Source organism: Ambystoma mexicanum, chromosome 2q (assembly GCF_040938575.1).
Source record: "Ambystoma mexicanum isolate Mex_15411 chromosome 2q, UKY_AmexF1_1, whole genome shotgun sequence".
NCBI classification, from domain to species: domain Eukaryota; kingdom Metazoa; phylum Chordata; class Amphibia; order Caudata; family Ambystomatidae; genus Ambystoma; species Ambystoma mexicanum.
In genome coordinates, this window is record NC_090924.1 from 13290634 (window position 1) to 13311357 (window position 20724).

Below are 20724 nucleotides of genomic sequence, written 5' to 3' on the forward strand. Positions count from 1 at the left end.
GCTTAGGGTAGCCACCAGGTTTCCTTTGCCGCTGAGGCCTGAATATAAGGCCTCCGAGATATAGGATGACAGGAGAACAACTATCCAGCTCAAGTGCAGGACTTGAGATGCAGGAGATTGCCGCCCCCACACTCCCCCACCATAGGCACCCAGTTGCACAAGAACATGACTAAGGGAGCTATGCACTATAACGACTTGCACTTCACTGAAAGACTGAGACCAACTTGCAGGGACTCAGAGAAGCTGCAAGACGAACAAAGAACTTTTACTTAGAGTTTTCTATGTTTTGTTTGGGTTAATCAGCCACTTTCCACCACCTCTGTTTTGTTATATTAAACTGCCGGGAGAGACCAGGATATGAGCTTAACTTGAACTGACAAACTTGTTGCTTTTAATACTGTTCTTCCCAAGTGACAATGATATTGAGATGATCCTGAGAATGGATCACACCATGATAAATAATAGTCTTGAAATCACTTGTTTGCACATTTCTGCCCCTAGGGAGTCTATTTAGTTTCTTGTGTAAGAAAACACAGTAAAAGGTGTTAGAAAGATCTTTTGGCAACAGGCTCATGTTTGATCCCTATGTCTTTCTTAACAGAGGTTTCTCAATAACCCTCTGGTAAAGGCTGAAGAAATACCTATCTGTGGAGAAGTAACAAGGTATCCACCAAGTTTGTCTTACCACTCTCCCAATGATAAGGTAGCAGAGTAGTTTGGCTACACATTTGGTGGTGTGTAGACTAGTGCCAAGGTACAATTAGAGTGACACAAGCATAAGCAACAACATACACTGCAAATGAGATACTCAACGATCATTTATAAAGTTACAAATACTTTTAAGCACTGAAAACAGAATACACAAATCAACACATTAAACAAACAAAATAGACTGCAATGGATTGCACATGTTCCCTCTTTCTTCCAAAACATAGTACAATAGACACATTCTAACAGGGGAGCACTCTATAATTTATAGGTTAAAGGAGCTATGACAAAAGAGGTGAACAATTAGACATGCCATCACAACAGGTATGCAATAATAAATAGCACAGTACTGGGCCAATGAAGGACCCAGATGACTCACCAGAATCACTAGTACCTTCTTAATAGACCAATTATTCAGAGAACTCAAGGGTCCCAAGGAGCCGCCAGGAAAATCTAAGTCTAAGTAAGTACCAGTTTTTGAAGTTCAAAATTCAACAGGCCAGCCACAGGTATGGTGCCAAAGAAAAAGTATAACATACATTCCAAAGATGGAGGAGTACAGGTAATAAGAAGGTAGGGGAATTTGAGGTACCCCCACAAAAGAGCTTCAGCCCTTGTTTCGAGTACTTGTAGGCCTTGGAAAGCTGGTTACAGTAGGAGTCTAGGCTCACAATTACATTTTGTGGTAGTGGCAGGAGCAGAAAAGAAAAGAACTGCCGCTTGAGAGCATGGAGTTTAAGACTTCGAAGTTAACAATGGCCTGCCAGTTTTTTGATTTGAAGTTGGAGTTTGTCTCGTTTTTAAAAAGAAAGTTCGTCTTTGTTGGATTCAAGTTCACCTAAACTGTAGAAATCAACTATGGATTTTGGCCAGGCAAATTCTAAAGCAGAGTAAACTTGGAATTACTTTACCACTCTGGCACTGTAACTGTTAATTCACGTACATTCATAAATAAAGGGGAAATGCTTTTATGAGGTCTCATTTTAAATGGACAGTTTAAACTGTCAAGTAGCATTAGGAAACAACAAATATATTATTCCTTTTGCACCTGGTAGCATATTTCATATCCCCCTCACCAGTACCACTGCCCTAAAATGTTTAGTTCTGATGAAAGTGTGACTGGTAAAGAAATGGCCTTTTGAAATGGACCTAGTTAATTTAGTTAACTCACTACAGAACTGAAATATTGCCCAGAAGGCCCACTTTTAGCTCACCTCCTCAGAGCCACCCCCCCCCCCCCTTCATATCTTTTTTTTTCCCAATAAGTTTTCATTAACCATTTGTAATTCATACAACAAAGAGCAATACCAGGAAGAAAACAAACACAGAACCTCCGAAAACCCCATTAACCCACTCCTCCCCCCAACCCTCCTCCCCACCTGCCCCCAGATTCTACAGGTTCTCTAAGCGGCCATGTTCGACAAATAGGAAAACGAAAATAAGTAGCAGGAGTTCAACCAAGAAGGTCCGATTCATCTTGAGGGCTAACTATGCCCAACAGCTCCATCGCCCTGGGGCACCAGGCCCAGCGAGCTCCCACCCCCCTTCATATCTTCTCCCAGAAGCTCAGTATCTCCAGAGGGCTGGTTCTCTCTAGTTTGGACTACTCCAACAACTTCTTCCTCAATCTACCTCTCTCCACTCTTCACCCCATTCAACTAACCCAGAACACGACTGCAAGACTTATCCTTGGCCTCAAGGCCAGTGACTGCATCTCTTGGGCCCTTAAATCTCTTCATTGGCGGTGGCTGCAAGGATCACATTCAAGACCCTCTGTATTACCCAGAAGGCCATCTGGGGCCTGGGACCCTGCTACATCCAACTCACTCTCCCCTAAATACCTCCCTGCTAGAGCCCTTTGGTCATCTAGCTCCAACTCTCTGCAGGTCAGACGTTTCTCCAAGCAGATAGTAGGGGGTAGATCTCTCTCGTTGGCAGGTGCCTCCCTCTGGAATGGCCTCCCTGCCCCTCTTGGGCCAAACCTCCTTAAGTTCTGGAAGCTTCTCAAGACCCTTCTCTTCTCCACCTCCTTCCCCCTTCTTTGCTAACTGCCCCTCCTGCCACGTTGACTGGTGTCTTGGTGCATTCATGAGTCATATAGAGCTCCATTCCCTCCCTGACCAGTCTTCAACCAGCCCTACCTTAGCAGCATTTCCCTCCCGGGTCCCGTCCCTGACCAGCCTAGTGGGACGCCCCCATCCCCCTCCTAACAGCCTGAGTGTGGTACACTCCGTCAGCACTTAGCTGGTGGTCCTCGCCTGCCATCCCCCTTGCACTTGCCCCACAGCCCCTCCTTCCCACCAGAGCACTTGCCCGGCCCCTGGGCCAGACCCTTTCCCACCCCCCATGCACCACTGCTTCCTGCACCCCTGCATTATGCCTCTCCTACCCCGCCTCCGCCTCTCCTCTACTCTCCTTGACCCCTGCACTCCTTGTTTTTCTGCACTTGGACAATCTGAATGTCACAAGGCCTAGAAGGACCGTTACTCAAGTTTTGCATCCCCTGCCCTCCCACCCTCCTTGTTGCCTTGTGGCACTAGAAACACTTGGCTGTACAGTGCACCTTCTAAATACTCTATGAAGAAATATTTGAAACTTGTATTGATAAATGATGCATCAAAGTGGATGAAACCAATTAAGTTACAATAATTGTGCGATTTGTTCCTAATGCAAGGACTTTTATGTTTAGGTGAAAAATGTCTTATTTAATCAGTCTTTTTTTTCAGTCTGGCAATATGGACTTCTGCATCATTTGTTAATTTGGTGATATTTGAAAAACATTAGTTTATTGAATGTACTTGTGGCACTGTGTTCATGATACTCTTTTTATGCTGAAACACATAGACATAGACAATGTTCAGAAACAATGTCAGGAAATCTCCCAATTTTCTTGACATGTAGGCCAGGTCCCTACCCAGCCCCGTTAGACTCCCCTCTTCAATCCTTTAACCCTACATCCAACATCCAGAACAAGATCAAAATGGGATTCTTACCCAGTGTGCGGATGATCAGGTACAGTTGGTCCATGTCAGACTTCCCTGGCCACAGTGGCTGCCCTGAGAGTAGCTCAGCAAAGACGCAACCGATGGCCCATATGTCAACAGGTGCTCCGTATTGGGTGTCCCCAACAAGAAGCTCAGGAGCCCTGTACCATCGGGTAGCCACATAATCTGTGTAGTCATCACCAGGGCGGGCTGCGGAGGAAGCAGGACAAGTTATTGGAAAACAGTGTCAAAGAACAAAAACAAGTAACACATAGAACAGGAGTAGCTGCACTAAGCATCTCTGAAACTGATGGAGCAAAGCTAATTTATGTACAAACAAACACTTGACTCCTGCAGCACTTCCAATATCTGAAGTTTCTGTGCTTTCCTTAACTTATTTATTGCTTAGACTTCTGCTCAAAAACCTCACAGGGCCATCATGGGTGAATTCATCGATTATGGATACCAGTAAAGCATCCAACCACAGGGTTGCGGATGATCAAATCCACATCGCCACCTAAAAACCAAGAAGTGATACACTTAAATACAAGTAAAAAGCGCACTTAATTTGTGGTGGCTACTGTCAGAGAGGAGGGATGAACATACAACTCAAAACTAGGGGTTTTATTTAAGGTTTTATTGGAAACTGAAAAGTCGGTGAGATTGGATCCCACCAAGTCCTTGGGGTGGGGCTGTCTTCAATTCTACCAACAGCATGAGTAGAGAGATAATTTGCTCCAAATAAACTCACGACAATGACGACTTCACTTGGGGTTCCCAGAATAGGAATGGTCCTGCAGCTTACCTCAACCTGCACGTGGGCTACCACATCCCTATCCATGGCTTCCCCATTCCTCCATAATGATTCTCAAATATCTGCCGACTATTGCCAATTGGCCAATACCATATGTATCTAGGTTTTATCCAAAAATGGGGCCTCAAGGTGGTGGACTTCTCTAACTCGCTACGTCAGGGATTTTCTATGGAACTTAATGGATTGCTTGATTCTTCTGTCATCTTTTTTCAATGTTCAATTCCACAAATTCTCCTTACTCGCCCTATCTCCTCTCTCTCACCCCTCTCTTGGTCACTCAATCTCAGCACTCTCCTTCCACTGATCTTATTGGTGTCTCAGATTTATCCCATTTTCACCCTCCAACTGGTCTCTCTCGGCTCCCAAAGCTCTGCATCCTGGTCTGAGCACTCTTCCTCTAGCATTTCCTCCCCTGTTCTTGCCTCTATCAATCTCTGCCCACCAACTCCATCCTGGTCTTCCCAACACAGCTCACTCCCATCCTTCCTCCAGTCAATACTCTCTCTCACAAACACCTCAACTGATACCATACTGTCAGACCCAACAATTATTATTAGGGTTATTATTATTAGGTTATTTATTGAGCAGACCTAGCTTTGGGAAGCACCAGAGAGTGTTCCAATCATTGAGGGAAGAACATAGGGAGATAAGCACAGAAAAAAGGAGCAGGGAGCCAACAGGTGAGGGTGGGTAATTGCAGCAAGGGATCGACAAGCAACCGGGTGGGAGTGGGGGGCACATCACAGAGTCTCAGGTAAGGTGGGGAGTGCATGGTGTGTGGACCTAGGTGTCAACAACTTACTTTCACTCGCTCACAGTACTCCAAGAGTATCCTTTCAACCCTTCACTACCTGCTCCACCTTATTTGCTGGTCTCTTGGTCCACCTCCTCTCCTCTGGACCTCAACCGAAAACCGTTCACCCTGCTCTGCAAATGCTGGCTTGTTATAGCCCTATTCTTCCTGTCTATACCCTTCCCTGGTCTCAAAATTGATATTTTTGTTAACTGTACCCCTTTGCCAAACGCTAGCTGAACTATTTCTCTGAGAGCAGGACTTCCCCTGAAAGCCTTTGAGAAGAATTCTAGCCTCACCCCTTTCCCAATCTCCATTCTTGTGCAGGCAGTCATATGCTCAGGCTGCTCATTATTCTGGAGACTCTCTAGGGTTTGGTGAGTTTTGCTTCCAACTTGGTTTTGGGGAAGATTTCTGGTCTCCATAATTCCCCAGCAGTCTCTCTTTACTCAGAGTCATTTTACTGTTATCCCCTCATTTCCGTGGAGTCATCTGGGGTTGGTTGTTGGGTGTCTGACTTCTTTGAAGAGGGGCAAGGCAAAAAGGGGAGATCATATCCACAATTTCATATACTCACTAAAAAATGTGTGCAAATGCTGCAATTTCAAATCACATTGAATTTATTTATTAAAGTAAATGCCTAAAAACATGTGCTCATCAATAACCAATCAATTACTTTAACAACCATTTATTATGTACATTATAAAGTACAGTTTACATAACAACCATCAACATCCCATGGCACAAAGTGCAAGTGCTTTTCCTCAAACAGTAAGTGACAACTGGTCACACATTCAACCACATGACTTATACCACACACATCCAAAACATATGCATACTCCAACAACACAATCAAAACTTGTAAAATCTCATAGTACAAAAACAGGATCAAATAATGGTCCAAATGCCTATAACAATTTAACAAAGTGCATTGATATTAATAATGTGCCCATCATACATTATTTGTTGTTAATTAGGCCATATCTTTGTCTAAGATCTCTAAACAATTGAGACTATGAATGAAAATGGGTAACTCGAGTTTCAGCTATCAGGTTAATTAATTAAATCGACCCAGCCTTCTTCAGCGTGGTACTGTTTCGTCACACAGGGGAAATGGTAACAGCAGCTGAAAAACAACCCACACAGTATAACTTTACTATTGTGCCTTTCCCATAATAATAGCCACCCTACCCAATATTAGGGATTCAATTTGGACCTTATTCCAATGATAGTTTGTGAGAGAAATTCTGATTGCAATTGTCTGCCCAACTTTCATCAAGGTCCACGCCGCTGACAGCCAAGCCCCTGCCAGAAACAAGAACTTTACTGTTGCTTGTTACAACAAAGAGCTAAAGGCAGCCCAATGATCAGAAACACAAATCATTCATCATCGAATCACAGCTGTGCCAAACATATGTCTTACCTCTGAGGCTTCCCACTGAGCCCAGGTTGATATATACGAATCATCTCAGTATACAGACAAATGCCAGGTAAGTCCGACTGCCTATAGCGTGAATCCCCTTCTTCTAGACATTTTCCTTTTTAATGGGTGCATCTACCAAGCCAATAGCATGTAGAATACCATCAATTTCCTGTCTCAAAGCATCCCAGAGGCATTAAAGGGAATGCAAACTGCTGCCATGACTCACAAACTTACTGATACAGAGAAACCATTACAGAGAAACCATATAGAAGGTATTCCGAATGCGGAGCTGTGCTCATGTCACAGTTCGACGTTGCAATAAGCCGAGTCTCGGTAAATCTACTCTACATATGCCTTGTCTCAAACACTAAACCTAGAATTTCGCAATTTTTTCGAAAGCTACATCTTGGCGCCATATTGAGTTTCACTCATTATTCGACAGTGATGCAGTCCGCCACATTGGAAAGGATCCATATGTATAACCGAAATCAACAGCCACCAATGTTGCTGCCATGTGAAAAGCATGCTTGATGCTGCGAAATAGTGTCACTGTTTGTTGTTAACCAAAATAAAATGATTAAACCACCCTTTTAGAAACTTGACTATGGCCATTCAAATGGTACAGTTCAAGTCGACAAACAAAGCACCTTTCGGTTCACTAGAATGTGACCTCCGAGTTGATACAGTTTATATAGCATGGCAACTTAAGATGCTGCAAAGTGTTTCCCGCTAATGCTGTCAATTGCGGTAACATGTCATTAGTAGAACAAGTTACTCTCTTACCTGGTAACGTTCTTTCGATGGGATGGTCCGACGACGTATTCCATATCTTTGACAGTAATCACCACAGCTGTGCTGCTTCGGAAAATTTTTGGCGTCTGCGTCCTGCGTCGATGACGTCGATGCGCCGTCCCCGAGGACCTCCTCCAACGGCCGACGTCACCCGATGTGATAAGTAGGACGCACGTCGCCCGTAGCCTCAGTTGTAGATTTATCCCCAGAACGTGTGACACCAGTCTTCTGCCAGTCAGACACACAAGGCCTTGCGGAAACGTAAGCTGCAATCGCATAAGAAATTCTGCAGCGGGGAAGGTAGGGAGGGAGCCATATGGAATAGGTCGTCGGACCATCCCATCGAAAGAACGTTACCAGGTAAGAGAGTAACTTGTTCTTCGAGGGGATTGGGTCCTCCGATGTATTCCATATCTTTGACAGACTCCCAAAGCAGTACCAAAGCAAGGAGGTGGGAAAATAATTTAGAACACAAATTTAGCATGCCAAATCAGATTGCAGAATAAAGAATAAAGGACTGCCTTTCCAAAGGCCAGATCCTGTCCTCGGATGGAATCAAGGGAGTCGAGAGGTCCTGGTACCACGTCCTCCGGGCCCACGCCGGAGCAATGAGGATCATCCGGGAACCGAACCTCCATAACCTCCGCAATACTTGTGGGATGATGGGGACTGGAGGAAACGCATACAGCAGTGGGAATGACCACTCCACCACGAACGCATCTCCTAAGGCTCCTTTTGGAGGAAATTCCCGCAAGCAGAACCTTTCGCACTTCCGGTTGACAATGGAGGCGAAGAGATCCACTTGAGGGGTCCCCCAAAGGGCGAAGATCTCCAGGAGAATCTCCTAAGCCAGCGCCCACTCATGAGAGATCGTGCTCTGCCTGCTCAGAGCGTCAGCCAATCTCGTTGTCGTCTCCGGCCAGATGAACAGCTGAGATCGAATCTTCCTGCTGGATGGCCCAGAACTCGAACTGCATCGCCTCCCTGCACAAAGGAAGTGACCCTGACCCCCCCTTTTTTTTTAGGTAGTGCATGGCCATCGTGTTGTCCATTAGGATCAGGACACTCTTTCCTCGCACAGTCGGCAGAAAAGCCTTCAGGGCTAGCCTGACGGCCCTCAGCTCCAATAGATTGATATGGAGTCTGGACTCCAACGGAGACCAACGACCGCTGACTGTCAACTCGTTGGCATGAGCTCCCCATCCCATGAGGCCAGGGAAGCCAAAACGGAGCCCCCTTCATCAGATTGCCTTCAACGGCCCACCACAGAAGGTCCTGGGCGACCGAGGGGGGCACCTGAACAGGGTCCGACATCCTACCGGAAGATTGCGAGCACTGCATCTTGAGTGCCCACTGCTAAGATCTCATCCGCAGACGAGCCTCTGGCACCAGAAGAATGCAGGATGCCATGAGGCCGAGCAACCTCAAGAACTCGAACGCCGGGAGCGTCTGGGCAAGTTGAAACTTGTGCACCATCTGCTGAATGTGAAGAGCCCTCACCTGGGGAGGAAAACACAGCCCCAGGGATGTGTCGAGCACTGCTCCGATGTACTGGAGCCGCTGTGTTGGCTTCAAATGGGACTTCTTTAAATTGAGGGAGAAGCCCAGCTTGTGAAGAGAGTGGCAGGTGATGGACAGATGATCCAGGACTTGCTCGGGAGAGCTCCCCCTGATCAAGCAATCGTCCAGGTAGGGGTAGACGTGAATCCCCCCTTTCCTGAGATGCGCTGCCACCACCATCATGAGCTTGGTGAAAACCCTCGGGGCGGAGGTCAATCCGAACGGCATGATCCGAAACTGAAAGTACGAGTCGCCAACCGCGAACCTCAGGTACTTCTTGTGCTTGGGATGGATCGGCACATGGAAGTAAGCGTCCTTGAGGTCGAGAGACACCAACCAGTCCTGAAGTTTAAGGGCCTGGAGGACTTGAGAGAGAGTAACCAGCTTGAACTTGTCCTTCCTGAGGAGTTTGTTCAAACCGCGCAAGTCCATGATGGGTCTCAATCCCCCGTCTTTCTTCGAAATCAAAAAATAAGGGGAATACCATCCCTTGTTCCTCTCCACTACAGGCACCAGTTCTATGGCGCCTTTCTCCAGCAAGGCTTAAGTTTCCTGCGCAAGGAGCGGATCCGGACTCTTCAAAGAGAGGTTCCCAGGTGGATTGTCGTGAGGCCTCTGCCGAAAGGGAAGATAGTAGCCGTGGGTTATGATCTCCAGAACCCACACATCTGAAGTAATGGCACGCCACTCTACAAGATGCTGCACCAGCCTTCCCCCAACCGGCGAACCATAGGACATGGCCTCATGACTGAGTGGTAGCGGCTGCGGCGTTGCCTGAGGGCAAAGAGGCAACTGCCCGAGCGGCCTTGGCACCTCGAGTACCCTGTTTTCCACCTCTGGTACTCCTACGGTGGCCTCTTTGACTGACAGCTCCTCTCGCTTTACTGAAGGACGAGTAATAACTAAAGGAACCTCCCCTCCATTGTTGTCCCCTAGGACGAAAAAGCGGAGGTTGTCGAACTGCAGAGCCCAACGACTTTGCTGCAGCTTTGGAGGTCTGCAACCTCTCAAGGCTCTCGTCAGCCTTGCTGACAAAAAGATGTTCACCGTCCAAGGGCATGTTGAGGAGCCGGGACTGCACATCAGGAGCGAACCCCGACTTCCGCAACCACGCAAACCTGCGTATTATGGTGCTCGCCGCCATGGACCGGCTGACACAATCTGCCATGTCCAAACCCGACTGAACGGCCTCACACATGGCATCCTTGCCATCCTGGACCACAGCAAGGAAACCATCCCGTTCGTCCCCTTCGGGAATATGTCCAGCCACTAATGCAACACAGTTCCACAGAGTGTGAAAAGAGACAAGGCACATACGGAGTTGGCCGCCTGAAGCGCCATATCCCCTGAAGAAAACACTTTCTTTGCCCAGCCATCAAAACTTTTGTCGTCCCTATCCGGAGGGATGGTAGAATACGATGCCTGCTTTGCCGGGGCCGTAGCCGCCTGCAACACCAAACTCTCCGGAGTGGGGTGCCTGGACAAATAGCAGGGGTCGCTACTGGCTGGACGGTATTTTCGCAACAAAGACTTGCCCACTGCCGGGAGACTCTCCAGAGCAGTCCAAGCCGCCGCCACCCTTCTCTGCAGAGCCATATGAAACGGCAGTACCGGGTCAGTGGGGGGACCAAGATTGAGGATGTCCCTGAGATCATCCTGAACAAACTCCCCTGGTGGAGCCGACCATCCCAAGTACTCGGTGACCCGAAACATAAGGCGTCGGTACGAAGAATCGGCATGAGTGCCAGGCTCAGGCCTACAAAACTCCACCTCCAGAGAGGTGTCCAGTCCACTGGCATCATGCAGTGACTGCCTGAGGTCATCAAAATGGCTATGGCCCGAGAGAAGCTCATCTGGCACCGTAACCAGAACCAAGCCCTCATCAGAGCCCTCATCACCCTCTGAAATGTACTCAAGGCGGTGAGAGGAAGACACCTGGGGACCAAAGCTATGCCTGACCTTAGCCAGAGCCTTTCTAGGGGCTTCCCCTGTGCCATGGGGCCCCTCCGACACCACCGCCTCGAAAGGCGTTGAGGGCGCTGAACGAATCAGCGCCGGCGTCGAGAGAATCGGCGTCGTCATCAGCCGCAGCGCTGCCAGCATCAACGGCGTCGACACAGCCCTCAAAGCCAGAGCTCCGAGCGTGTCCTTCGACGACCTAGGCGCCGACAGCATCGACGACCCCCTCGGAGGCGGAGCCTCAAGAGAGACCGTCGACGACCTCGGGGCCACAGGCGTCAACGTCTTCCTCGAAGACTGCACAGGATCACGCGGTCTCGAGCGCGTCGAGGACCGGGACCTGGAACGGGCATGGCGAGAAAGGTTACCCTTGTCCGAGCGGGACCTCTCCCGCGAACCGTGCCGACCACCCGAGCCCGAAGGCGTGCAAGCGGTGTCTCTCGACCGATCACGACCGACCCCACTCGGAGGCGTGGACGGACCGGTACCCTGGGATTCGAGAATCGCTAACATCTTCTTCCCGAAGGAAGCCCATTCCTCTGGTGTCGCTTGTATGGTGGGATAAGTGACCCGCCGACAGGCAGAGTCCTCGGAAGAGGACGGGGAAGGCGACCAATGCCGGTGCTTCTGGGAATGCCCTACCGACAACTTCTTCTTGCGTTACCGCAAGGCCTTGGCCGTGAGCGACTGGCAGTTGACACAGTCGTCCGTGTCGTGGGCCTCCCCGAGGCACCAGAGGCAGGCGTTGTGCGAGTCCGTTACCGACATCTTGGACCCACAGTCCCCGCATTTCTTGAAGCCCGGACGCTGGGTTGAAGACGAGGTTGACATCATCAAGAACAGGCTTCTTCACAAAACCGAACAGGTTCCAAGAACCGAGAAGTTTACAACTGAAACTCCAAAGAGTCGAGGCGTACCGAGATTCATGAAGCGAACACGTTTGCGGAAAAAACGGAACTGAGGCTACGGGCGTCGTGCGTCGTGCGTCCTACTTATCACATCGGGTGACGTCGGCCGTCGGAGGAGGTCCTCGGGGACGGCGCATCGACGTCATTGACGCAGGACGCAGACGCCGACAATTTTCCGAAGCAGCACAGCTGTGGTGATTACTGTCAAAGATATGGAATACGTCGGAGGACCCAATCCCCTCGAAATGCTTATTTGGTAACGTGGAATATTCTGCACCACCAGTCATGACTAGGACACTGACGCAGTCTAGTAAAACTGCACCCTTGCATATTGCCAATTCTTACAACTTTCTTAATTAATGTTATTAAGGAGGGAAAATGGAGATCCTCATTTAAACCAATCTCATGGGTAAGCAAACGCTGTATTCAGACCTGCTCCAATTTGTACAGTCTATTCACCAAGGAAAAATTATATCGATCCAGTTTTAATTGATCAATGATCATCTATACCATGCCATCTTCACAGTGGTTTGCTTGGGGATAATGCTGTATCAAAGGTGCTGCAGATGTATGATTGCGAATACATGAATGATGTTCATTAATTCTGATTGCTACCTTGTGACTTGCCATGCCAATATATAGCAGAGCACAAGGGCATTTAATAATGTAGATCACATTGGCAGAATTACAGTGAGTGAATTGTCTGAGATTTCAACTGAACAAATTATGCACGAAAACAGTACTCTTAATCGTAAAGTGACAAGCACTGCAACAACCAGATGGGAGGGGAACATTTCAGTCAATACCCCTGACTCCATCACCCTGGCTCGGGCCAGGTTTCCAGGTTGTACCCAGGTGCTTTCTAGGAGCTGCGGGTACAGTGTCCAGCTGTTTTCTCTGGTTTACTTGGCTCTGGCATTTCTCTCACGCTTTGTAGGGGTTAGGTAGTCACAGGTGTTCTGAGAGAGGCTGGTTGGTATTGCAGCAGGGAGAGCGGTACCAATAGCCCTGCACATCTTCAAGCGCTCTGGGAAGTCAGGGATTGGGGTCCTTTCTCAACTCCCCCACATCAAGCCTGGGGTAAGTGACTCTGGCTGTACCCTGATAGTCTGCCTAACACAGGATGACCGGGGTTGCCTGGGGGCCGCTGACAGTGTCATATCAATAACCCTGCCACAGTAGTCCTTGCCAAGTCTTCAGACTTACCTGGAGTCACTAGCTGTCCTCCTGGGAGTGGTTGTATACTCTTTTCGCCACCCCCACCCACCACAGACCGAATAAATCTCTATACTGCACAGTCTTACACTGTAGCCATTGCTGGCTTTGTCCTTGTTGGGCAATCTTGGATGTAATCTGCTGTGGGGTCACTATGACCCTGCCGATTGGTTCTGCTCGTTTTTCCTCTGAAAAACGAAGTACCTAATTACCACTGCATAGCACAATAACTGCACTTGCTCATTTACCCCGTCCTATGTTCACCTATGTGAGGACTTATTCGTACCGACAATGAGTTTAACCATTCGATTTTCTCCCCATTTTCCAAATGCAACAGTGTAATATCTTGCGAAAGAAGCGTATGATGTTTTCCATCTAAAGTTGACAGGTTTAACACTTTTAGAAGTGGGGCACACACGTGTTTTCTTTCGTGTGGATTTCTTAGAGTCTTTATCCTTACGAGATTGTAGCTTGGTGCGTTTCTTGTGGAGAAAGGTGAGAGCCTCCACAGACGCCACCCTGCCGGAAAGGAAGATAGTCAGGCAAGGTGATCCCTGGAAGACTGCCAAAAGTTGCAGGAAAACCCTCTGAGAAGGAAAACAAACTTGTGTGTAGTCCAGTAGATGGCAAGTTGAATGACGAAATATGGCGTTGGCAGATTGTGATGCTGGAAATGCATCGGAGGGACAGGGCTTCCATATCCTTTACTGCTTTTTATCGTGTGTTCTGTCGTGTTTTCCCGCGTAGGAGTTCATGTGGGACTTTTGGCGGTGCAGCTCTCTCTCTTTTGGTTTGGTGAAAAGACCCGCGGGACACCCTTATGGCACCCATGGGTAGGGGTACAACACTGTGCCCCTATGTAATGAGGAACCAATAGCGGCCAATCCGGAACAAAACAAGACGGAGGGGGATGAGCCTATGATCACACCAGACCATATAATGACAAGTTTAAGAGATACGCGGGAACAAGTACAAGCCCAGACTACATGTCCCAGAATGCACCACCAATCAACTATCACACCGGACAGTACAAATATAAGAGACACAAGAGAAAAGACACAAATGACATATCCCAGAATGCCCCAACGGATACATAATCAAAACAAAAGCCAGAAAATGGGAATAGAAATCAGACAAGGAAGACGAAAAACCACGTTTCCATATAATGAGGGCTCCGGGCAGGCGGGGGTTAAATGCTAAGCTAACTCCGTGAAGTTGAAGCTGGGAAGAGATGAATTACCCTCAGGTGTAAAGAGCCCAGGGCTGGGAACGCCTAACTCTAATTACTGGGGAGGAGACTCACCGGGGTTAAACACATCAGAAAACAGCTCAACTTTTCTCTCGTTTTGCAGGAGTGGAAGGAGGCTGACAGAGTGGACTCGGAATGGTACGAGGACAGTACCCCATATCGGTGGGTGTATTAGAGGAAAAAGGAAAACTCACCGGAGTGTACCGTACCGGACCTGTGGTCAAATCCGACTGCACAGCAGATGAAGACGCCTGAGTCCCAACGGCGGAAAAGGGGAAGTTTGGGTATTTACTGAAGTCCAGCCAAAACGGCTGGCTCCGAGCACCGGCCGTAGAGCTTGAACAGAAAAGGCTCTGAACCATTCGGAAGTGTTGAGTAAACGCTCAGGGCTGAATATTGCTGCTTTGAACAAGAAAGGCCGCCATTCCTGTGTTCTCCGTATTTTGAACTATATTCTTTTGTGAACAAGCAATATTGCAATCCTTGAGTTTTGTCTTTTGAGCAACCGGGAAGACCCTTTATTTTTGGTTTTGTTGCAATGAACGCTAATTGAAATTAATTGGATAAAGAGCAGTCCGGGTGTACAATTATTTAACCTCTGGTGAGCTGTAAGAAATAAATACTATTGAGTAACTTACCTCCTTGTCTCTGGCTCACTACTTTACAGTGGTGGCAGCGGTGGGATTCTCAGAGACATGTCTACCATGGAGGCAGTCAAAAAGGCATTGGCTGAGGGGCAACAACAGTTACAACAGCTAGTGCAAGTGCAAGGTCATCAGGCCCAAGCAGACCGACAAGCCCTGCAACAGGCTCTACAGGTACAAACTGCAGCCCAAGAGCAGGGCAGGGAAGCCCTGAGGATCCTTGGGGAATCAGTAGCAGCACAGAGGTCACATCCAGCCATTCCGCCGACTGTGCTTCAAAAATACCAGGCGGAAGACGATCCCAGTTTCTTCTTTGTAAATTTTGAAGGAATAGCTCGAGCAGCACAATGGCCCCAGGACCGATGGTCTTTCTTTCTGGCACCCCTTCTTACGGGAGTGATGCAAGGAGCCTATCAGGCGTCCAATCCTAATGGGGACACCCCATATGCCGACATCAAGAAGTCCGTACTGGAGAGGCTAGGAATGGACGATGAATCATATAGGCTCCAATTCCGAGAAACCAGACTAAAAACCGGCGAAAGCCCAAGGCAGCTGTTTTATCGAGTACACGACCTAACGGAGAAATGGTTACAGACCATTACAGCCACAATGGGGCAAATAAAAGAGAAGATAATGCTTGAGCAGTTTATTGAAGCCTTACCAGGGCCCATCCAGAGGTGGGTTAAGCAACATCACCACTTGACCCTGTCGGAAGCTATTGATATAGCCACGGCCTACCAAAAAGCTGGAATCCCTCGCATTGTTACAACGATACCAGCAAGACACCACCATGATATACCTTCCTTGCACGGTAACAACCGAGGAGGCGCCCCGAAGCTGAGAATAAGACCTGAACTGAAAACTAATAACGGCTCCAACCTAATGAAAGGACAGACGCCCCAATGCTTTGAGTGTGGAGAATGGGGGCACATTGCCCGGTTTTGTGCCAAGAGAAACAAAACCGAACCCATGGAAATGGGGAACTTCCAACCGCATGGAAATCGGAAGAAGCTGCCATATGTGATAGAGGTAACAGTGGATGGACATCCACAACAAGCTATGATGGACAGCGGAAGTCGATAGACGGCCATACAACCATATGTGAGCGAACCTGATCCAGGACAGGTGAGATCTATTGACATTAAATGTGTACATGGGGATGTTAAAGGTTACCCAGCAAAAGAAGTGGTATTAGGGTTACAGGGGAAGGAACTACCGGTTAAAGTGGCCATTATCCCTACCCTACCCGCTCCCGTCCTAATAGGAACAGACATTCCTGAGTTTGATCAATGGTTAAAGGAAGCCCCTTTTTCACAAACAGAGATAAGAGGAAGGGACATAAAGGGAAAACTCACAAAAACCCAGAAAAGGAAGAATAAACAGAGTGGGGGAAAAAGAAGAGGATATTGCCCTCATAGACTGGCGAGTGGGGGATCATCTGCCATCCTTCCAGACTGAATCAGGTCTAGATGAAACCCTAAAACGAGCCCGGGAACAAGCATTAAAGAAAGAGGAAAACCCAGCTACCACTCCATACTTTAAGGAGAAACAAGGATTATATTATAGGGTGACAAGAGGAACAAAATAACAGAGAAAAGGAACAACTGTTGGTTCCCCAGTCCTATAGGAAAACGCTGATTCAACTAGCACATGATCATTCCACTGGAGGTCACTTAGCAGAAAACATGACAGGGAAGCGGGTGTTACAGAACTTCTACTGGCCTGGGAAATACGCAGATATAGCTAAATATTGCCAGGAGTGTGTCATATGTCAGAAAACGAGCAACCACACACCAGCCCGAGTACCCATGCAACGAATGCCCCTGATCAAGGAGCCATTTCAGAGGATAGGAATGGACGTAGTAGGGCCATTAGAACCCTCTAGTCGAGGATTTAAGTTCCTCCTAGTAATAGTGGATTACGCCACTAGATACCCTGAGGCGTTCCCCTTAAGAGGAACCTCAGCTAAACAGGTGTGCGATGTACTATTACCCTTCTTTGCTAGGGTGGGAATACCCCTTGAGATCGTGACAGACTAAGGGAGCAATTTCATGTCAGTTGTAATGAAGGAAGTGTGCAAAACCCTGGGTATACATCACCTAAAAACCTCAGTGTACCACCCACAGACAGATGGTTTGGTGGAAAGATATAATAAGACCATTAAACAGATGATAAGGAGAGCCACCAGCCCTAACGGTCTGGGGTGGGAACGGGTTTTACCATGGGTGTTAATGGTGCTAAGGGATACACCCCAATCGTCCACAGGGTATTCCCCTTTTGAGCTGTTACTCGGAAGACAACCCAAGTCGGTGCTGGGATTACTGAAGGACAATTGGGAACAACAAGAAGAAACATCCCTCACGGACTATGTTCACGACTTGAGGGAGCAATTGGGGAAACTGAGGGAATACGCTCAAGAAAACCTGGGTAGAGCCCAAGAAAGGCAAGAAAAGTATTATGACCAAGGAAGCAGACCCAGGTCCTTAAAGATAGGTGACAAGGTACTGGTACTACTGCCTACCCACACTAACAAAATGCTGGCCCAATGGCACGGGCCATATCAGGTAACCAAAATCCTGGGACCAGTAAACTATGAGGTGGAACAACCCGAACGGAAAAACAAATATCAAAATGACCACATCAACCTACAAAAGCTGTGGAAAGAAGGAACCCAAAGTATGCGGTGTTCATCCTTATCAGATATGTCCGTACCAGAACAATTGGTTTCAAACCAAAATAGTAGCATACAGGATGTGCAATTGGGGGAACAATTGAATGAGAACCAAAGAACAGAATTGTTTGATACATTGAACCCAGTAGCCGAAACTTTTTCAAGTATACCAGGGCAACCCATGCCATACCAACGGAGGAAGGGAAAACGGTACGCCTTAGACCGTGCAGAATTCCGGAGGCAAAACGAGGAGAGATCGCCAAAGAAATAGAAGAGATGCTGGCTCTAGGAACCATTGTTCCCTCAAAGAGCGCTTGGTGTTCTCCAGTCGTCTTGGTGCCAAAACCAGACGGCTCCACCAGGTTCTGTATGGACTTTAGGCAGCTGAATGCCACTTCGAGGTATGAAGAGTATACAATGCCGAGAATTGATGAGCTCATAGAAAGACTGGGTTCAGCCACATACCTGAGTACCCTAGACTTGACAAAAGGTTATTGGCAGATTCCCCTCGAACCGGCTGACCAGGAGAAAACAGCGTTTGCCACACCCCAGGGCCTGTTCCAATTCACGGTTTTGCCCTTTGGGCTACATGGGGCTCCAGCTACTTTCCAGGCACTAATGGATAAAATACTGAGACTCCATAAACGATATGCGGCTGCATATCTAGACGACATTATAATTTTCAGTAAAACGTGGAATGAACATTTATTACATTTAACCCAAGTAATACAGGCGTTAAAAGAGGCTGGTTTACATATTAACCCAAAAAAAATCGAAACTGGCTGCCCAAACCACAAAATATCTGGGGTATGAGGTTGGAGGTGGTATCGTAACCCCATTGATAGACAAAATTCAAGCCATCCAAAAGTTGAGAATGCCGGAAACAAGAAAAGAAATTCAAGCCTTTCTAGGGTTCGTGGGATACTACAGGAAGTTCCTGCCTCATTTCTCAACCATAGCAGCCCCCCAGACGGACGCTCTGAAAACAAACCGTCCTCTACAAATCTCCATTGAGGCAAAACAAGCTTTTCAAACGTTAATACAAATGATTTCCTCCAAACCCGTTCTACATTGTCCTAATTTTGCCAAAGAGTTCTATTTACAAACAGATGCCTCAGGATGTGGATTGGGAGCAGTACTCTCACAAGGTACCGAACAAGACCTATGTCCTGTAGTTTTCATCAGCAGGAAACTACTTCCACATGAGATCCCATATTCTACTCTGGAAAAGGAATGCCTAGCAATCAAGTGGGCAGTGGAGACTCTAAGGTATTACCTACTGGGAAGGCGGTTCACCCTCTTTACTGATCATGCTCCACTGAAGTGGTTGGCAACACAGAAAGACTCCAACCATAGAGTCCTACGGTGTTTTTTGACTTTACAACCATCCCACTTCATAACAGTTCGCAAACCTGGAAGATATCAATTGGTGGCAGACTATCTATCCAGAGCCATTGATATGCCCGAACGGCATGAGTCTTTGGGGGGGGGGGGGGGGGGGAGTATGTAATGAGGAACCAATAGCGGCCAATCCGGAACAAAACAAGACGGAGGGGGATGAGCCTATGATCACACCAGACCATATAATGACAAGTTTAAGAGATACGCGGGAACAAGCACAAGCCCAGACTACATGTCCCAGAATGCACCACCAATCAACTATCACACCGGACAGTACAAATATAAGAGACACAAGAGAAAAGACACAAATGACATATCCCAGAATGCCCCAACGGATACATAATCAAAACAAAAGCCAGAAAATGGGAATAGAAATCAGACAAGGAAGACGAAAAACCACGTTTCCATATAATGGGGGCTCCGGGCAGGCGGGGGTTAAATGCAAAGCTAACTCCGTGAAGCTGAAGCTGGGAAGAGATTAATTAGCCTCAGGTGTAAGGAGCCCAGGGCTGGGAAAGCCTAACTCTAATTACTGGGGAGGAGACTCACCAGGGTTAAACACATCAGAAAACAGCTCAACTTGTCTCTCGTTTTGCAGGAGTGGAAGGAGGCTGACAGAGTGGACTCTGAATGGTACGAGGACAGTACCCCATATCGGGGGGCATATTAGAGGAAAAAGGAAAACTCACCGGAGTGTACCGTACCGGACCTGTGGTCAAATCCGACTGCACAGCAGATGAAGACGCCTGAGTCCCAATGACGGAAAAGGGGAAGTTTGGTTATTTACTGAAGTCCAGCCAAGGACAGTGTGGAACGGCTGGCTCCGAGCACCGGCCGTAGAGCTTGAACAGAAAAGGCTCTGAACCATTCGGAAGTGTTGAGTAAACGCTCGGGGCTGAATATTGCTGCTTTGAACAAGAAAGGCCGCCATTCCTGTGTTCTCCGTATTTTGAACTGTATTCCTTTGTGAACAAGCAATATTGCAATCCTTGAGTTTTGTCTTTTGAGCAACCGGGAAGACCCTTTATTTTTGGTTTTGTTGTGATGAACGCTAATTGAAATTAATTGGATAAAGAGAAGTCTGGGTGTACAATCATTTAACCTCTGGGGAGCTGTAAGAAATAAATACTATTGAGTAACTTACCTCCTTGTCTCTGGCTCACTACTTTACACCCTAGTGTATGTTTTTGGGCACCTGTGTGTGACCCACAGAGCAGGGTACGGGCTGGTGGCAGCTCCGTGCTGAAATTACTGGTGCCCTAAGCGTCCTCCATTTTGGGACGCCCAGGCCCCATCATTGGAATCGGTAGATTCCTGATGGAGACAAAATGGCCCCCATGGCCTCTTGCCTTCCATCACCTGTTACCTTGATCTTCCCGAAGTCCCGGGAAGCCCTGCCTCTGTCCCTTCCCCCTGACTGGCTGTTGGGTAGAAGTTCCATTTATGGTAGTGTGGGGAAGTGCCGACCAGACTGGCTGGAGCCTTCTCAACGACCGTATGTTGTGGGTACCCCTGTGGGTGGGACCTGGGTGAATGGAGTGTGTGACGAATATGCATTCTATGTTGTGGATGTCTAGTATCTGGTGGTTGACACAATGATTGA

At 47.8% G+C, this 20724-nt stretch overlaps 1 protein-coding gene across 3 annotated transcripts in view; it reads right to left on the reverse strand.

Annotated features, from left to right (window-relative positions):
- The window catches only part of LOC138569113 (cyclin-dependent kinase-like 4), a 1540933-nt gene that overhangs the window by 863838 nt on the left and 656371 nt on the right, over positions 1-20724 (reverse strand). For all 3 annotated transcript variants that reach the window (XM_069646780.1, XM_069646779.1, XM_069646778.1), the window contains one exon: positions 3702-3902. In XM_069646780.1, the coding sequence (XP_069502881.1) occupies positions 3702-3902 (201 nt within the window). The remainder of the gene's footprint in view (positions 1-3701; positions 3903-20724) is intronic.